Raw genomic sequence first — 16,724 nt, forward strand, 5'->3', positions numbered from 1 at the left:
CACTGGAGGTGAATAGCCCGACATTCCTCTGATGCCCCTCCCCCCCGCACACATGCTTGTGCCACGCTCAAACTCTCAGTGATGTACTGAAGTGACATCCCACAGAAATTAGGCATGAAGGGTGGAGGTCCCACATCACATTGTCTGTCTTATGATTGTTCCATCCATTGACTGACAGTTGGATTTCTTATTTGATTTTGCAGGCAGACTAAGCCTCTGACAAGATTCCGAGCAGGAAGAACTACTGTAGGAACCTGAAAATGTAGGTCATGCAGAGATGAGCTGCCTGTGGGATGGGATGGATCTAACTAGCCCCTTTCATTTTATTCCACCTGCAACAGCGTAGGCTAGTAGCCGACCCCCACATTGGAGCCTATTATGTCGACCACAATACCAGTAAGTTGAGCAAGATTCAGCCTACCTCACGCCTGCACAGGGGTATAGAGTGTCTGATATGTGATTCTGTGGGTTTAAACAGATTAAGTGTCATATTTAATTTGACACAAATGAAAACAAGGCTTTGGGAGGCAAAATAGAGTTTATTCAGCGGCCCTTGTTTATGAAACTGTCAACAATTTGTTGCAAATGACTAATATGTTTTTTGCTATTCTAACCATTTTAACTGAAAAATTTGGACACATCTATCTAAAAATGTTGTTTTAGTGCTATGTATACATAATTATAGAATTTACTAAGAGATGTAATTGTCTTTTTTTATATATTTTCAGTTTTATTGTTTGTTGAAGTTTTAATCATTTATGTGACTTTACTCATTTATTTATTATTATAATTTTTTTTTTTTTTTTTTTTTTTACGATTTTCTGTTTAGCTTTATTTTAGTTACAGTTTTAGTAATTTAACCTCAGTTTATTTTATATTTATTTTATTTTATAGTTGGTTCCCAAGAGGAGAATTCTAATTATTCAAGTTTTTCAGCTAATATTTTTTGTTTATTTCAGCTTTGTTTATTGAAAATGATTGTTAATGGTTTTAGTTAACAATAATGCAACTGATGAACAGCTTTTTGCTGCTTAATAGTTTTGTGCAAACTGTAATACTGTTTTTTTTTGTTTTTTTTTTTCAGGATTGTTTAATGAAAAGAAAGTTAAAAAGAACAGCATTTATTTGCAATAGGAATCTAAGCAGCAAAATACTGTTTTTAACTTATTAAAGGGGTCATCGGATGCTAAGTTCACACTTACATATTGTAAATATATACCCTATAATGATAATGATTGATAAATTATATAATGATAATGATAGAATGATAAAAATCCATGCAGTCGTTTTTAATTAATCTGTAAAAATAATATTCCCTTTTTCAAATCGAGCCGTCACACCTACAGAGGCCACTCCCACGATAGTTGATTGACATGAGCGTCTTACCTCAGATCAGTTGTAACAGTCCAACCTCCATGTTTTGCCAGAGCAGGGATGTAAGTTAGACAAGAATTGAGCGATTGAGGTGTTGTGTTGCTGAATGTAATAATGAACGTAGTGGTTGTCATTTACTCCCGACATCTGAGCTGCTGAAGATGCAGTGGATTACGTTTGTTTGTGAAGTGAAATGCGCCTCCCGATCTACATATATCCGTCTGTGTTTGTGCGAATCATTCGTGATCCAGCTTCACTTACAGCAATGTGAGTATAAGGGGTTTTTTTTTTTTTTATGAATCTTTGCGATCGCCTTTCCTAATAATGTGCTAGTTAGCAAGTTTAGCGGCTAAACGTGGCTAAATGTGGCTAAAGTAAACAGGCTTGTCACTCCACAGAGAGAAGAGAGGGGCGGGGCAAGCAGAGCTCATTTGCATTTAAAGCAGCCTTGACCAGAATGGGATGATTTTTGCAGAGCTGATTTTGGCAAGGCAAAAAGGGTGTTGTTTTACACTACCGTTGAGAATTTTTAACCAAAGTATATTATAGACTTTTCATTAAGACCCTAAGAGAATCATATCAACTTGTGGAAAATGGGCATCCGATGACCCCTTTAAGAAATGTTTCTTGAGGATCAAAGCAGCATATTGGAATGATCATGTGACACTGAAGGCTGGAGTAATGGCTGCTGAAAATTCAGCTTTCACAGGAATAAATTACACTTAAAAAACAAAATAAAACAACAGGAAGCATTGCTTTCATTGCATTACTGTTATTACTATATTTTTGATCAGTCAAATAAATGCAGACTTAGTGAGCACAAGTGGCTTCTTTCAAAAACATTACATTCACAAACTTTTGAATAGTAGTGTGTTTATGTTGAATGACATTAAAAAATGTATGTGTTCCACAAATTTTCAAAATATTTTCATCTCTCCTTCCCATAGAGAGCACCCAGTTGGAGGATCCGCGGGCCCAGTGGCAACGGGAGCAGGAGCTCATGTTGCGGGATTATCTGAACGTGGTTCAGGAAGCGTTGAGTGCCCAAAAGGAGATCTACCAGGTCAAAGAACAGCGACTTCACCTGGCCCAGCAGGAATATCGGCAGCTAAATGATGCTTGGCGGGACAAGTCGTCCTCACAGACAAGCTGTAAGACTTGTGACTCTATACCTGTGTATGTCACTTAAAGAACATTCTTATCAGGGTTGCCAAGTTTTCACAACAAAACCCGCTTCTCAAAACTAGCCCAAAACTAGCCCAATTGTTTTTCAAGAGGGGTCCCCCATTAAAAAGTGTGTTACGTTTTTTGGTAAATTCGCATTCCAGGGGCAAAAATATGGTGTTACAGGGGTCGCTTCAACCCGCGGACATGAAAAACAACCCTCGGCAACAGTGTTAAAGTAGCCCAATTCCATGGGAAAACCGCGGATTTGGCAACACTGATTCTTATTTATGAGCTACTTGACAGTGATTCTTGAAACATGGGATAAAACAGGCTATAAGTACAAGTTTGCGTATTAAGGACTTAGTTTGGATTAATCTGTTCAACATGTTTAGAATTATTCTCCTGTCACATTGTTACAAAATTTGTCATGCACTACAAGTCAAGTCAAGTCAAGTCACCTTTATTTATATACCGCCTTTAACAATACAGAATTGTGACAAGGCGGCTGTACAGTATTAAATAGGAAACAGTACATCAACAATGCCAAAGGCAACATTAAACACTCACATTATAGGTAAAGGTAGTTAATCAAAAACAATAAAATAAAATGCAATATTGTGTTAAGAGAAAGTGTCCCCAACTAAGCAAGCCAGAGGCGACAGTGGCAAGGAACCAAAACTCCATCGGTGACAAATGGAGAAAAAAACCTTGGGAGAAACCAGGCTCAGTCGGGGGGCCAGTTCTCCTCTGGCCAAAGTTCCCGTGGTCTTGTGCCGACAGCCGTCTAGGTGATGTGGTCTTTAATGTGGATCCGTCTCTGGGGCTCATGTAGTTGATGTGGACTCCGCTGACATTCAGGGCTGTAGAGGTCGTCTCTAGGTGCTGATCCACCGTCTGGGCTGGGTTCGGACTGGATCCGGGGGACTGCAGTGACCATCTGATCTGGATACGGACTGGATCTGGTGGTTAATGTGACCTCGGAATAAGAGAGAAACAGACTAATATTAGCGTAGATGCCATTCTTCTGACGATGCACCGAGTACATTGGGTGTTATGGGAAGTGTTCCCGGTTCCGGTTGACCTAATTAGTGCAGCCTAACAATCCTTTAACGGATTTGAATTATAAGAATGTGGATTTGTTATGTGTAAGCAAGGTTAAAGAGATGGGTCTTTAATCTAGATTTAAACTGACAGAGTGTGTCTGCGTCCCGAACATTATAGGGTAGATTGTTCCAGAGTTTGGGTGCTAAATAAGAAAAAGATCTGCCGCCCGCGGTAGACAAGTCAACAGTGTGAGAAATAAAATGAATAAATATTTATTATAAATGTTGACAAATCTTAAGGAGTTGTCAACAAAAATGCATGTTTTCTTTATTATTTGATCTACAGTCAATATTTTAGATATTTCATAGTAGTAATGTTTTTTTTTTTTTTTTTTTGATCATTTTGATAATATAAAGAGAAAATTAAATGTGAAGATTAAAACATGTTTTGTCCCAAGTCTGAAGAATCAAAGAACAGTCATAGTTAAAACCACCAAATCATCTGCAGAGATAATAGGGCAAAAGCTGCATGCTTAATTGATGAGGTTATAATCTTGAATTCATTTTGAAATATTTGTGCAGCCAATGACCTGGCAATGACCTCACTCTTCAGACATCTTTTGCAAGCATTTTTTTTTTTATTTTAAATAAAACCCTATTATAATGAATGCAGATTTATGACACAGTCTGTAGCATTATTATAAATCACTGTGGAATTCTAGAGCCATGCTGAGTGGTTTTACAGATAAGATAAAGCTTTTGAACTTTTATCTTTCTTACAGTAAATTCCAGATCCTCATCAAGCAGTAAATATGACCCTGAAATCCTCAAAGCGGAGATTGTTACAGCAAAAAGCCGGGTAAGAAGGGATCTTCCACTTAACATGGAGCTCTTGATTATTTGCAGTGAATGCTTTCTTATTTATGTAAGACACAAATTGGGTGTGATCTTTGTGTTATCATGGATTTCGGATCCATGTGATGACAAAAAGTGTTTTGTAATTACACAAGTATTTCATTCATACACCTGCTCACTTTCTCTCTGTTGCTGTCTTTTGTTCAGGTAAATAAGCTGAAGAGAGATTTGGCCTGTATGAGGCAAGAACTTCTTTATAAGGAGCAAGGCTTTGAGACATTGAAAGAGTAAGTGTAACCTGACCTCACTGCATGATCACGTTCCAGACAACTGATCGCTTCCTTGTTTAAACTTATTCCAATCTAAAACCACCTCGTCTTTGTGCAAGACAAAAATGTATCATCTTATCTGTTAGCATTTTATGAGCCCGTTGGCACTTTATTATGATGGAGCAATTTCACATTTGGTTTGTCCGTTGTTGTAAAAGTTAATATTTTTTTTTTTTTTTTTTTTTTCTTTTTTTTTTTTTAGAACGCCATGTACCTCAGTGTGAAGCTATTCGTATTTCATATTATATCATATCAAGGTCAATGGATTGTCTTAACAGCTAGTTGACTAGTCCTGTGAATCTTAACTGGTGATTCTTACATTTGTTTCTGATTTTTATTTAAATTTGTTTCATTAGGATTCATTTCAGTTAGAAAACTCCCAGTGTTACTTCCAATGTTCAGTATGTAAACTCCCAAGAGGGCCTTAGCCTAACTTAAAAGAAAACAAACATAAAAGCAAGAAATTACAGTTCTTGAAACTTCGGGAATCACAAAATGAATCATGATTACTTAATTCAGTATATTACGATACAGTATATTGGTAATATATTAATAAACAGGGGTGCACATAAGTGGTATGCAGGTCCGCATGCGCGACCACCAAAAAGAAATGCGCTGTGTAAATAAGTTCAGAGCACGCATCTTGGCTATCTTAAAACTATCTTGGCTTGGCTTTTTATTTCGGAAATCGTTCACCTCACACAAAGTTGCTGATTGCATGGATTCCTATAGAAATTACTGGATTTCAGCCTAGAAATCCAGAAAAAAACATCTAAATAAATGTGTCAAACCTCAATAATAGCCCGGTCTGTTACTGAATCACTAGTCAACCATTCTGACCACCCCTGCTTCATATCAGGAGCTCAAAAATGTGCAGTCTTTGTTTGTTCCACCTGTAATTGCTCAAGATATTTTTCCCCGCGGGGCTGTTTTAGGAAGCCGTTGACATAAAGCTTTGGATTGGGCTCTTTTTGTATGTGAAAGGGCGTTGAGATGCTGGGCTGATTCCTGTTGACTGCCTCTCTCTCGTTCTCTTGCCCAGAGGAATGTGGACTAACCTGTTACTCAGGTCTGCACATGACTTACCGATGACTCGTTTTACATGCCCACTTCTGCTAAACAGAGCCCCCCCTCCTCCCATATTCTTGCCTCTAGTGGAGCTTGTCATTCCAGGAAATCACAAACAAAGCATTTAACATAGGTGTATAGGAAAGGTTCTCTGTTAATGCATTCTATGGGATCTCATGCCTTGCTCAGGTGACTGGGTGCCGGGCGCCCAGCTTGCGGGTTAGCAAACATCTTGTAGACAAACTTTCACTCAGAGTGAACTGAGATACTTTGGTAGTCATGCATATGACTGACAGCCAGTTCCAGGGGGAAGTTTGTTGGGAGTCTGATTTGTTTTTGTGAATTGGTTCATTCATATGGCTTGTTCTAATGAACCAATTCTAGGGCAGAACAAATAATCAAAATAAAACTGGAATCATAAGTAGTAGTATTTTAAGTGCTTAATGGGAAGCCCACTTCCAGAACAAAAATTTACAGATGTACTCCCCCTCCCTTGTCAAAAATGTTCATGTCTTTCTTTCTTCAGTCATAAAGAAATTGTTTTTTAAGGAAAACATTTCATAATTTTTCTCCATATAGTGGACTGCTATGGTGCCCCGATTTTGAACTTCCAAAATGCAGTTTAAATTCGGATTCAAATGATCCCAAATGCGATTGTAAATGATCCCAGCTGAGGAAGAAGGGTCTTAACTAGCGAAACAGTTATTTTCATTAAAAAAATAAAATTTAAATACTTTTTAATCTCAAACGCTCGTCTTGCTCTGCCTGAACTCTGTGTGTTCTGGTTCAAGACAATTAAGGTATGTCGAAAAACTAACGTATTTTCTCCCTCAACTTCAAAAATCATTTCAAAATCATCCTACATCGCTGCAGAAGTACCAACCCAGTCTTTGCAAAGTCAACACGTAAAGAAGATCAAACACCCTTAACAAAAAAGGTAAAACAGCGATATAGGACGATTTTGAAGTTGAGGGAGAACATGAGATGGGAGTTTTTCGACATACCCTAACTGTCATGAACTGGAAAAAAACAGAGTTCAGGCAGAGCAAGACAAGACGAGCGTTTGACTTTAAAAAGTATATAAATTGTATTATTTTAATGAAAATAACCAATCCTTCTTCCTTGGCTGGGATTGTTTACAACCGCATTTGGGATCATTTGAAGCTGCATGAATCCTGAAATGTTTTTCTCAAAAAACATAATTTCTTTACGGCTGAAGAAAGAAAGACATGAACATCTTGGATGACAAGGGGGTGAGTACATTATCTTTAAATTTTTGTTCTGGACGTGGACTTCTCCTTTAATTTTTATTTTACAGTGAAATATTAGTTTGTTTTATGTTTTTATGTAGTAATAAAAATAATGTTTTTATTTTACAGTACAAAAAATGAATCACTGATTCCAAACAAAGTGTCCCTCAGAGTTAAGCAAATTCCAGATATGATGCAAATTATTCAACTAATTCATTAAAGAAACAGGCTCAAAAGCATAATTGGATTGATTCACAATTATTGCAGATTGACTTTTTTGTTTTACTTTCATCAGAATTGATCACAAAGTATCCAGTGCCTCGCATGGCTACAAACTCCATGAAGCCCAGGCCATCCTGAAGGAGGTGAAGACTATTAAAGATGCCATCAGCTCTGGGGAGAAGGAGAAACAGGAGCTCATGCAGGTAAAAATTAAGCTTGATCTCTTTGAACCTTAATTCAGTTCTCAGTATGCTCCCTGAGCAATGACACCCTGAATGAAGCATTTAAACATCGCCTAGGTCACAAAAGGTCAAAGCGTTACACCTTGACAGTGTTATGGGAACGCATTCCTGCATTCTTTCATCATTAGGACATTGTGGAGACATTTTTGTCTCAGTTCCAGGTGTACATATACACATAGTCAGGCCAGTAATACTCCATAATGGCTAAGTACACACTAGAGAAGTAGGCAAACTAATTTATCCAAATAAAAACCGCAGTGAAGTGCTCTACTCACTGCGTAATTATATCCAGTCTGATTGTCATAATAAGCTAATGTGTTTGAGCAGATAGGAGTGGCTGAGAGAGGTGGGGTTTTTCACTAAAGACAACAATCACAAACACATACTTTTACCGGCATTGTTTGTCTCTTACCTCCACAAAAATGTGTATAAATATTTGACATAATACAGTTGTTTATATGCATATAGAAGCAGGACATTCAAACTTTGTGAACCATAGCACTTTTTCATGCTTCTCACAGATTAATTATTTTCAATGGCACCCATTTATATCAGACTTTTGTTGTTGATATGTGTGACTTGTTGTGCATAAGAAACATTAAAAACATCTCGCTGACCCAAACTTCTGAACATAGTGTACATATGTACTGGTTGTACTACTTGTCACAGAATTTTTTTTCGTGGCATCACAACAGTCAAATTCATAAAATAATAAAAATGCACATATTTAATCCCTATATATAATGCACTATATTTATCCAAGAATTTATCCTCGAAAAATTAAGAGGATAGAATACAGTTCAAATTCAAAATGTACACCACATTATTTGTTTTAGTAACAAAACTGAGAAAAACATGAGCAAGTTATTTGGTTGCAATGATAATTCATGTAATGTGACAGGGGTGAATGTGAGGATCCATTTGTTTTCGCGCGATCCGAGTGTTTGCATTAGCATTGCAGAGTGTGAAGTTTCCTTGTTTGCATAATGTTTTGTTAACCTACTACTTTTGAATGTAGGCCTAAAGACAATATTTGGTTATGTACTGTTTGCGTCCTTACCATAATATACGAATCAGGTTTTACTGGAAGCTTAAATTCTGTCAAGTTTGCTTGTGTGCTGTTTATGTAATTGGACTCATTGCTTGTAGTAACGATAATTTAAATAAACCAGGTTTTTTTTTGTCTCCCTTTGGCCTTCTGTATTGAGGCCCTATCAAAATCCAACCTCCTTTCAAAAATTTATTATAGACTTCAGGGCTGTACGCTTACTTTTCTTTTTAGGAGCACTTGTGCTCCTACCCTAAAAAATTTAGGAGCACAGTCAAAATTTCAGGAGCACCTTCTAATCAATAATCTAAAAATCTGATCAAAAATTAGCCTTCCCATTACGAGATATTTGACTCCTTAAAGTGATTTAGAGGGGAATTTTGTTTTTGCCTTTGTAATGGCATTTTTCTAACTTTATTAAAAGAATGCCATCTTTTATGTCAAATTTTTAAAAACTTATTTTTATAAGCTTTTTGCAATTTCTAATTAAATTAGAAATTTTAGGAATAAAAATAAGTTACCAATCAAATGAAATCAGTATTGACAAAATTAATTTGTACTGCAGAGGTGGTACAGAGGAACACAAAAGTGGCTTGTAGGTGTATTTTCATATATTTAATGAGGCTCAGAGGTGTCGTGAGTGCAATCAAATTCATAAATTCATGTTGACGTTAATGTTTTAAATATAAAAATTAGAATATAGAAATATTAAATGATTTAAATAACTGAAAAGATACTTTAAAATGAAACTAAAACTGCCAGTAGATGGTGGCAAGTCACTGATTTTATGACTGAATCATTCATTCATTTGATTTATTAGAACAGCTGATTCATTCAGGAATAAAGTGATCTATCTTTATGAATGGGTAATTGATTGCGCCAGCGCAAACTGTCTTTTGGCATTAAAATAGTACTGTCAGGATTTACTAAAAACAGTACCTTGAAGAATTAGCGCTGAAAAGGTGTGGACACCTTTTTTTTTTTTTTTTTTTTTTTTTTTTTTACCTGACCTTATTGAATATGTATTTGTAGGAGTTTCCCTTGCAAAAGTTATGGAAGGAGAATATTAAAATGAATCACGCAATGCGATTTACTAACATTTGTGCTCGTCAAATTACTGGTATTTGCGCCATTATTTAACACCCAAAAAAAGGACTTTTTAAACTATTTAGCACTCTAAATGGCTGCTGAGAACAGAGAGCACATGGTAGAAGGGAGAGGATTTTTTCCGTACGTATTAATTTATTTGGAATGCCAGAAAAACACATTATGCAAACATATATTTGCCAAGCCATGTTATTTTTAATTTGCTTCAGGAAAGAAAAGACAACTAGGAGGAGTCACGCAATACCGGGTCTATCAAAACTTCTTGCAACCCTTCATTTTTTTTGTCCTCCGGGGCTGGTTGCACCAGCTAGACGTAAAAAAGCTGGGTGTAATCCTTACACTGGGCTTTGCAACGTCCAACTTTACGATAACTATTTATATCTGTTGCACCAGCTAAAACTACGATCAGGCACAACTACGCCCGGCGTAGACAATGCACATCCACGCTGACACATTCTTCCCCAGTGACAGCTAAGACGACATCCATGCTGCAGTGGCTACAACTACTAATATAGAACTGAATTGCTCAAGACATCGTAACAAGTAAAGCCACCGTGAAATAATTTCATTGAGTAAATATTTCCTAACAAGTCTGTGTTTTCACATGATAGATTTCTTCAGACTAACACTAAGAATAAAGGCGACAGATTAAGTAAAATAAAATGAATGTAATACAATGCTTCTCTCTAGAGTTATTTTTTTTTCTAGCTGACTATCGAGTTTGTGTACAATGAATGTCTTTCCTGAGGTAAATATGACTTTACGTGACAAATGTGCGTTTTAGCCAACTAAAAAGCCTTTAGTCTTTCGCTAAGTACTTATGTTAAGTATTTCCAAGCATTTATACTGTCCAAGCAAGATGTCGAATAGAAATATTAAGGAAATAATTTAAGACAGTTATATACCATTATCAGGATATGGTAAAGTAGATTTGTCTCTCGTTATCTCTGAGAGAATATGCGCCGTTAATGCAGCTTTAGCCATTGTTTTTTTTTTACTTTCACTTTCATAACTCTTGCGCAAAGTTTGCGTGTTGCTTCCTTGTGTTGCTTGACCTCTCCCCCATAATATCAATTGTTTATAGGCCACATTATCCTGCCCGAAAAGAACGTTACAGTTGGAGGGGTATATAACTACAGCTTGGAGATCTCCAAATGGGGGCGGGAACTCCAAAACAGGGTGGGCGCTCCAACATAGGGCGTGGCTTCCTCCCTTTGACAGACAGGCACATGACACGCATGCGCAATTTTCCCCCCAATCTACTTCAGTGCAAACTCCGCCCCACAGCTGACTTTAAAGATTTTATTGGTTGTGTCAATCGCGGTGTTGATTACCTACACTATGCTACACAAATGCTAACCCTTAAACCTACCCCACACCTTACCCTAACCTTAACCAGTGAAATTGACTGCACGGTGGGATTGGCGCTGAATAGCATGGCAGATAAACAGTTAATAAGATTATGCGATATGAGATCGTTGGGCCATTTTCTAACTCCCCATCCGGACCTCACCAGAAAATTGGAACTTTTTTTAGTTACATCCAGCTTCACTACCCCCTCCTACCCTGCAAATTTCAAGAACCGGGATGCCCCTGTTGCTTAAAACAAAAGTTTTAAAACCTTTCCCCTGCTTAGTCTCAGACGTAGCACTACGCCAAGATGGTGCAACGGGTATAAATTCTACACACGACTTAAAGCGCATTTTACGTCCAGCCTAGTCTTACAACCGGCTGTACGTCCAGCTGGTGCAAACCGGCCCCAGATGAGCATTGGCTCTTGCGACTATGCTAATTTGCGCTGTCCTGGTATATTGTATATGGTATATATAATTTGCACATTGTCAGTAAATGATGCACATAAATTTCCACACCCATCGGCGCTGTTTTGAAATTGCGCTCTTGTGCTAATTTGCCCTGTTTAGTAAGTCTAGCCCTTAATCTCTTACCAAAAAACAAAAAAAAACAAAATACTTACAGACCCCAAACTTTTGAATGGTAGTGTATGTTTGACAGATGGAGTCTTCCCAAATGTCACTGTAGTGTTTAAGCTTTCAGAGAGCGGCCTTTCTCTTCTCAAGTGAGCCTAAGCTGACCTCATTTTTCATTGGGTATTATTCCCTCTTGTTTTTCCTTTCCTTTGTCGTCTTTTATTTATTTATCTATTTCCAACTTTTTCCTCACACTGTTCCACAAGCATATGGAGAGGCAGGTGGTGCTAAATAATGCATGCCCCCCCGCTGCAGCTGGCAGACTTCTTCAATCATGCGTGTGCTTGCCCGTTACGTGCACACTCATAGCTTTGTGTTGCTTTCTTGCAAATAAACTCTCGTCCCTGTAGTCTCACAGCCTCTGTTTGCTCATCACTTAATAATCACACAGGTAACTTCAGTTCTAACACAAAAGGTGTCAGACGACTGAAATGTGCTGAAGCCTCTGTCGGCAGTTGTCATCTTAGAATGTGTTATCTGCAATCAATATCTGTGAGAAAGCGAAAAATAGAGGTCAAAGATTTTCTGACCTTACCTAAAGGTGAAATACTGCACAAAGGGACTAAATCACAGTCTGACGTCTGATAATTGTGTGTTTCTTTCAGAAACTGGCTGTGCTGAAGGATGGTTTCCAGTTAGAATATGGCTCTCAGTCTGACCTGTGGGCCAGCAATCCATCCTTGGCCAACTCGAATCTCTCTCTGCCCCGTCTCTACTCAGATGCCGAGTCTCAAACAGACGTACCTGCTGAGGTGAGAGACTGCCTTCAGCGCTGGGTTTTACATGGTTATAAATGATGAATGACAATGGTGTCTTTTAGTGGTTTCAGAATGTGCAAGTCATTTGTTGGGTAAAATGTCTTTTATAATTTCATAGAATTGTATTTTTTGACAATTGTTATTCTTTTTTATTTAGTTTGTATCAAACTCAAATAAACTGGCTGAGAAGGTACGACTGAGCCTGAAATATGAGGAGGCAAAAAGAAGGTATGTGTTTTCCTTCTAAATTTCCTCCTAAATTTTATTTTTTAACTAGTGGTCAGTAAGGTTTTTTTTGGTCAGTGATGCCAGTATTTAAAGAGGAGGAGGACTAATGGTCAATATAATGTGGAAAAAAATGTGTATGTATCACACAGAGGTTTGATACTGAAAATCAGGGATCGAAAATGTAATATAAATCTGGACATAAAGTGAAAGTTTTAGAAAATTGTAAAACAAAGAAATAAGCAAATAAGCAAAAGGGCAACATTCCAAATTCTAAAAAAGAAGTCTCTCTCTCTCTCCCTCTTTTTTTTTTTAAAGATTTATTTTTGCCGTTCTTAGCCTTTACTTAGATAGGACAGTTAATTGACAGGAAGCGAAGTGGGAGAGAGAGGGGGGGTGGGATCGGGAAAGGTCCACGAGCGAGGACTTGAACTCGGGACGCCCGAAGTGCAAAGGTGCTGCATGTTGGCGTACTGCTGTCAGGGCCAACAGGAAAAAGTCTCTTATGCTCACCAAGGCTGCATTTGTTTGATCAAAAATACAGCAAAATCAGTAAAAAAAAAAAAAAAAAAAAAAGCCTTCAGTGTTATTTGGTTCTTCAGAAATTATGTGCAACGTTTCCCATTATTATCAGCGTTGAAAGTTTTTGTTGCTTTGTATTTTTGTTGAAACCATGATTTTGCTACCATTCAAAAGTTTGTAAATGATTCACAATCTGTGAATGATTGTAAGTAAACAATAATTAATTACTTCTATTTAGCATGAGCATTGCTAAATAAAAAGTGACAGTATAGACATTTATAACCCAAAAAAATCTGTTCTTTTGGACTTTCTTTTTATTATAGAGTTATGTGAAAAAAGTATCAGGGTTTCTACAAAAATACTAAGCAGCAAAAGCTGCTTTAATAATAGCCTTAGCATTGATAATAATGACAACTAATAATTGAGCACCAAATCACAATATTAGAATGCTTTGTGAAGGATCATGTGAAAGTACAGACTGTTGCTGAAAGTTCAGCTTTGCCATCACAAAAATACATTGCATTTTAAAATATATTAAATAGAAAACAATACTGTTTTCTTGTATAAGTGTATAAATGCCTAACTTTCTTTACGTTGCCTTATTCATTTTGATGCAATCAGGATTGCAAATATTGAGGTCCAGATTGCCAAGCTGGATAGCGAAGCATGGCCAGGCCTTCTGGATCCAGAGAGAGATCGCTTGATCCTCATCAACGAGAAGGAAGAGCTGCTAAAGGAACTGCAGTACGTAACGCCGTGCAAGCGTGCACCCAGTGAGGCAGAGAAGATTGAGACAGAAAAGAAAAGACTCGAGAAGGACCTGCAAGCTGCACGGGACAACCAGAGCAAAGCACTGACCGAGAGGTAAGATGGATATTCAGGCCAGTATATGGTTCAATGCATATGGTTCTGGTAGTGTTTTTTTTTTTTTTCGGTTGTCTGATGGAACCATAGAATCAGAATAGGACATTTCTGCAGGTCTTTTAAGGTTCCTACGATCTTGGAAATTTCTTTTCCATTTATTCTGTTTTAAAATATTTCTTCAGCTATAAATAAATAAACACACAATTAAATAAAATCCTTATCTAGCCATTGCAAATTATTGTGTAAGTCATGGAAAATTCTTGTAAATTTATTAGCCAGAACGAGGATCGCTTATGGCTGAATTCAATACTACAGTCTTTCAGTTTTGATCTTTTGATCTTTAACCACTAGGCTACACAATCCACTTAATATACTCCAGAAATAAATCTCTGACCCAATGTTTTTTCCCTTTCCCTGACAGCATTTTAGAGCAATTTATCAGAAGCTTAGAAATCTGTTCTGATGTGAACAATAAAGGCATCAAGGAAAATCTATCAACTTAAAACTTAAAGGAGAAATCCACTTCCAAAACAAAGATTCACATATAATGTATTCGCCCCCTTGTCATCCAAGATGTTCAAGGTTCTTCAGTCGTAAAGAAACTGTTTTTTGAGGAAAACATTTCAGCATTTTTCTCCATATAATAGACTGATATGGTGCCCCGATTTCAACTTCCAAAATGCAGTTTAAATGCGGCTTCAATCGATCCCAAATGCGGTTCATGAAAGCTAGAGTATGTCAAAAATCTCCCATGTCATGTTCTCCCTCAACTTCAAAATCATCCTATATCGCTCTTTTACCTTTTTTGTTAAGGGTGTTTGATCTTCTTTGAATGTTCACTTTGCAAAAACTGGGTTGGTACTTCTGCAGTGATGTAGGATGATTTTGAAATGATTTTTGAAGTTGAGGAAGAAAATACGATTGCAGTTTTTCAACATACCCTAACTGTCTTGAGCCAGAATACACAGAGTTCAGGAAGAGCAAGGCAAGACGAGCTTTGAGATTAAAAAGTATTTAAATTGTGTTTTTTTTTTTTTTTTAATGAAAACAAACGATCGTTTTGCTAGATAAGACCCTTCTTCCTCGGCTGGGATCATTTACAGCCGCATTTGAGATTGCTTGATGCCGCATTTAAACTGCATTTTGGAAGTCCAAAATCGGGGCACCATATCAGTCCATTATATGGAGAAAAATGCTGAAATGTTTTCCTCAAAAAAACAGTTTCTTTACGACTGAAGAAAGAAAGACATGAACATCTTGGATGACAAGGGGTGAGTACATTATATGTGAATCTTTGTTTTGGAAGCGGACTTCTTCTTTAACAAACTTAAAGAATGTTCACTGAAGACATGATGTGCAGAGACCATGCTCACAAGGATATTTTGCATTATGCAAAACAAGCAGCACAGCAGTCACTTTGTACCTCATTTACTTTACCGCAGGTCATCATAACTGCGCAATTTGTTTTTGTAAATCTACAGCTAAAATGGCAGATGTTGAACGTCATGTATGCAAATGATTCATAAAAGTCTACTAGTTACTGCTTGTGGTTTGTAGTGAGTCTTGCACTCTTAGAAAAAGCACCTGTGTTTTGAGATCAGGTTGCCTAGGTGAGAGAACCAATTAGGCTTTTTTTTTTTGCTTGTCTCACTATGTTTCAGTCTCTCTCTCTTTCTGTTGGTCTTATTCTCACTCATTCTCTCTCAGTTATTTGAACAGGGTCCTTGTTCTCTACTCCTGATACTGTATCCCCGTTTAGCTTGGCGTTCTGCACTCTTCCTGTAACCTGAGCTGCACAAACGCTGGAGCTGGGTTGAACACAATGGGTGCCTTCTTCAGCGCTGCCGTTTAATAACAAACCAACATCATTTTATTAGACCCACAGGAAGACTATAGAGACATTGATTAATGAAGTAAATTGAGTCCATTTTAATTCCATTTTGTCTTAAGTTATGATAAAGCGAAGTGATTGTTTATTATTTATTTATTGTATGAATAATGTATAACATTAAAATATTATTTAATATTTAAAAAAGACATGTTGATGGGCCAAAAAAGGCCCTCCCATTGTCTTTTTAATATTGTCCTTTAACTTTTTTAAAAATTATTTTCCATGTGAAAACTGTTAACTGCTTGAAAAGTGCATGCCCACTTTTCTAGGTAAAAAGATGATTGGTCTATTCCAATTTCTAACCACTATAATGAGCAATTGTCACAAAGTTTCTTCTGTTGCTTTGTTCAGGTTAAAGCTGCACTATAGAAGAAACAAACTAGTGAAGGAGCTGGAAGAGACGGTGAGGTTGGCGTCTTCCCTGCACACCCAGCTGAAAAGGTATTCTCCAACCTTGACATTTAAATAAAACAGACATTACAAATGACATTCGTAATATCAACAACATGCTTACTTTTTCTGTCTGTTGTCTAATGTTAGTTATTCTATACGATAAACTGGTAATTACATTCATATTAATGCCACTATTGTCAATCAGTAATACATAGCTGTTATCAAAATGTTATTAAAATAATATTAAAATTCCATACTATTTTGTAGAAATAAAAATGCAACATTAAAAATTGAAAAATTGTAATTTTAAATGCTACAAGTGAAATCGGATATTATAGTTTATAGACAGTACGATGGGATCAGTACGATTTTTAATAG

General features: G+C 37.0%; 1 protein-coding gene across 1 annotated transcript in view; it reads left to right on the top strand.

Annotated features, from left to right (window-relative positions):
* Positions 1 to 361: 361 nt before the first annotated feature.
* Positions 362 to 16,724, top strand: part of wwc1 (WW and C2 domain containing 1) — a 35,651-nt gene continuing 19,288 nt past the window's right edge. Inside the window, exons 1-9 of the mRNA XM_051092615.1 lie at positions 362 to 396; positions 2,322 to 2,525; positions 4,367 to 4,443; positions 4,647 to 4,726; positions 7,382 to 7,511; positions 12,299 to 12,445; positions 12,609 to 12,679; positions 13,820 to 14,062; positions 16,305 to 16,394. Coding sequence (XP_050948572.1) covers positions 2,375 to 2,525; positions 4,367 to 4,443; positions 4,647 to 4,726; positions 7,382 to 7,511; positions 12,299 to 12,445; positions 12,609 to 12,679; positions 13,820 to 14,062; positions 16,305 to 16,394 — 989 coding nt within the window. The 5' untranslated portion in view covers positions 362 to 396; positions 2,322 to 2,374. The remainder of the gene's footprint in view (positions 397 to 2,321; positions 2,526 to 4,366; positions 4,444 to 4,646; positions 4,727 to 7,381; positions 7,512 to 12,298; positions 12,446 to 12,608; positions 12,680 to 13,819; positions 14,063 to 16,304; positions 16,395 to 16,724) is intronic.

Source organism: Labeo rohita, chromosome 21 (assembly GCF_022985175.1).
Source record: "Labeo rohita strain BAU-BD-2019 chromosome 21, IGBB_LRoh.1.0, whole genome shotgun sequence".
Lineage (NCBI taxonomy): Eukaryota > Metazoa > Chordata > Actinopteri > Cypriniformes > Cyprinidae > Labeo > Labeo rohita.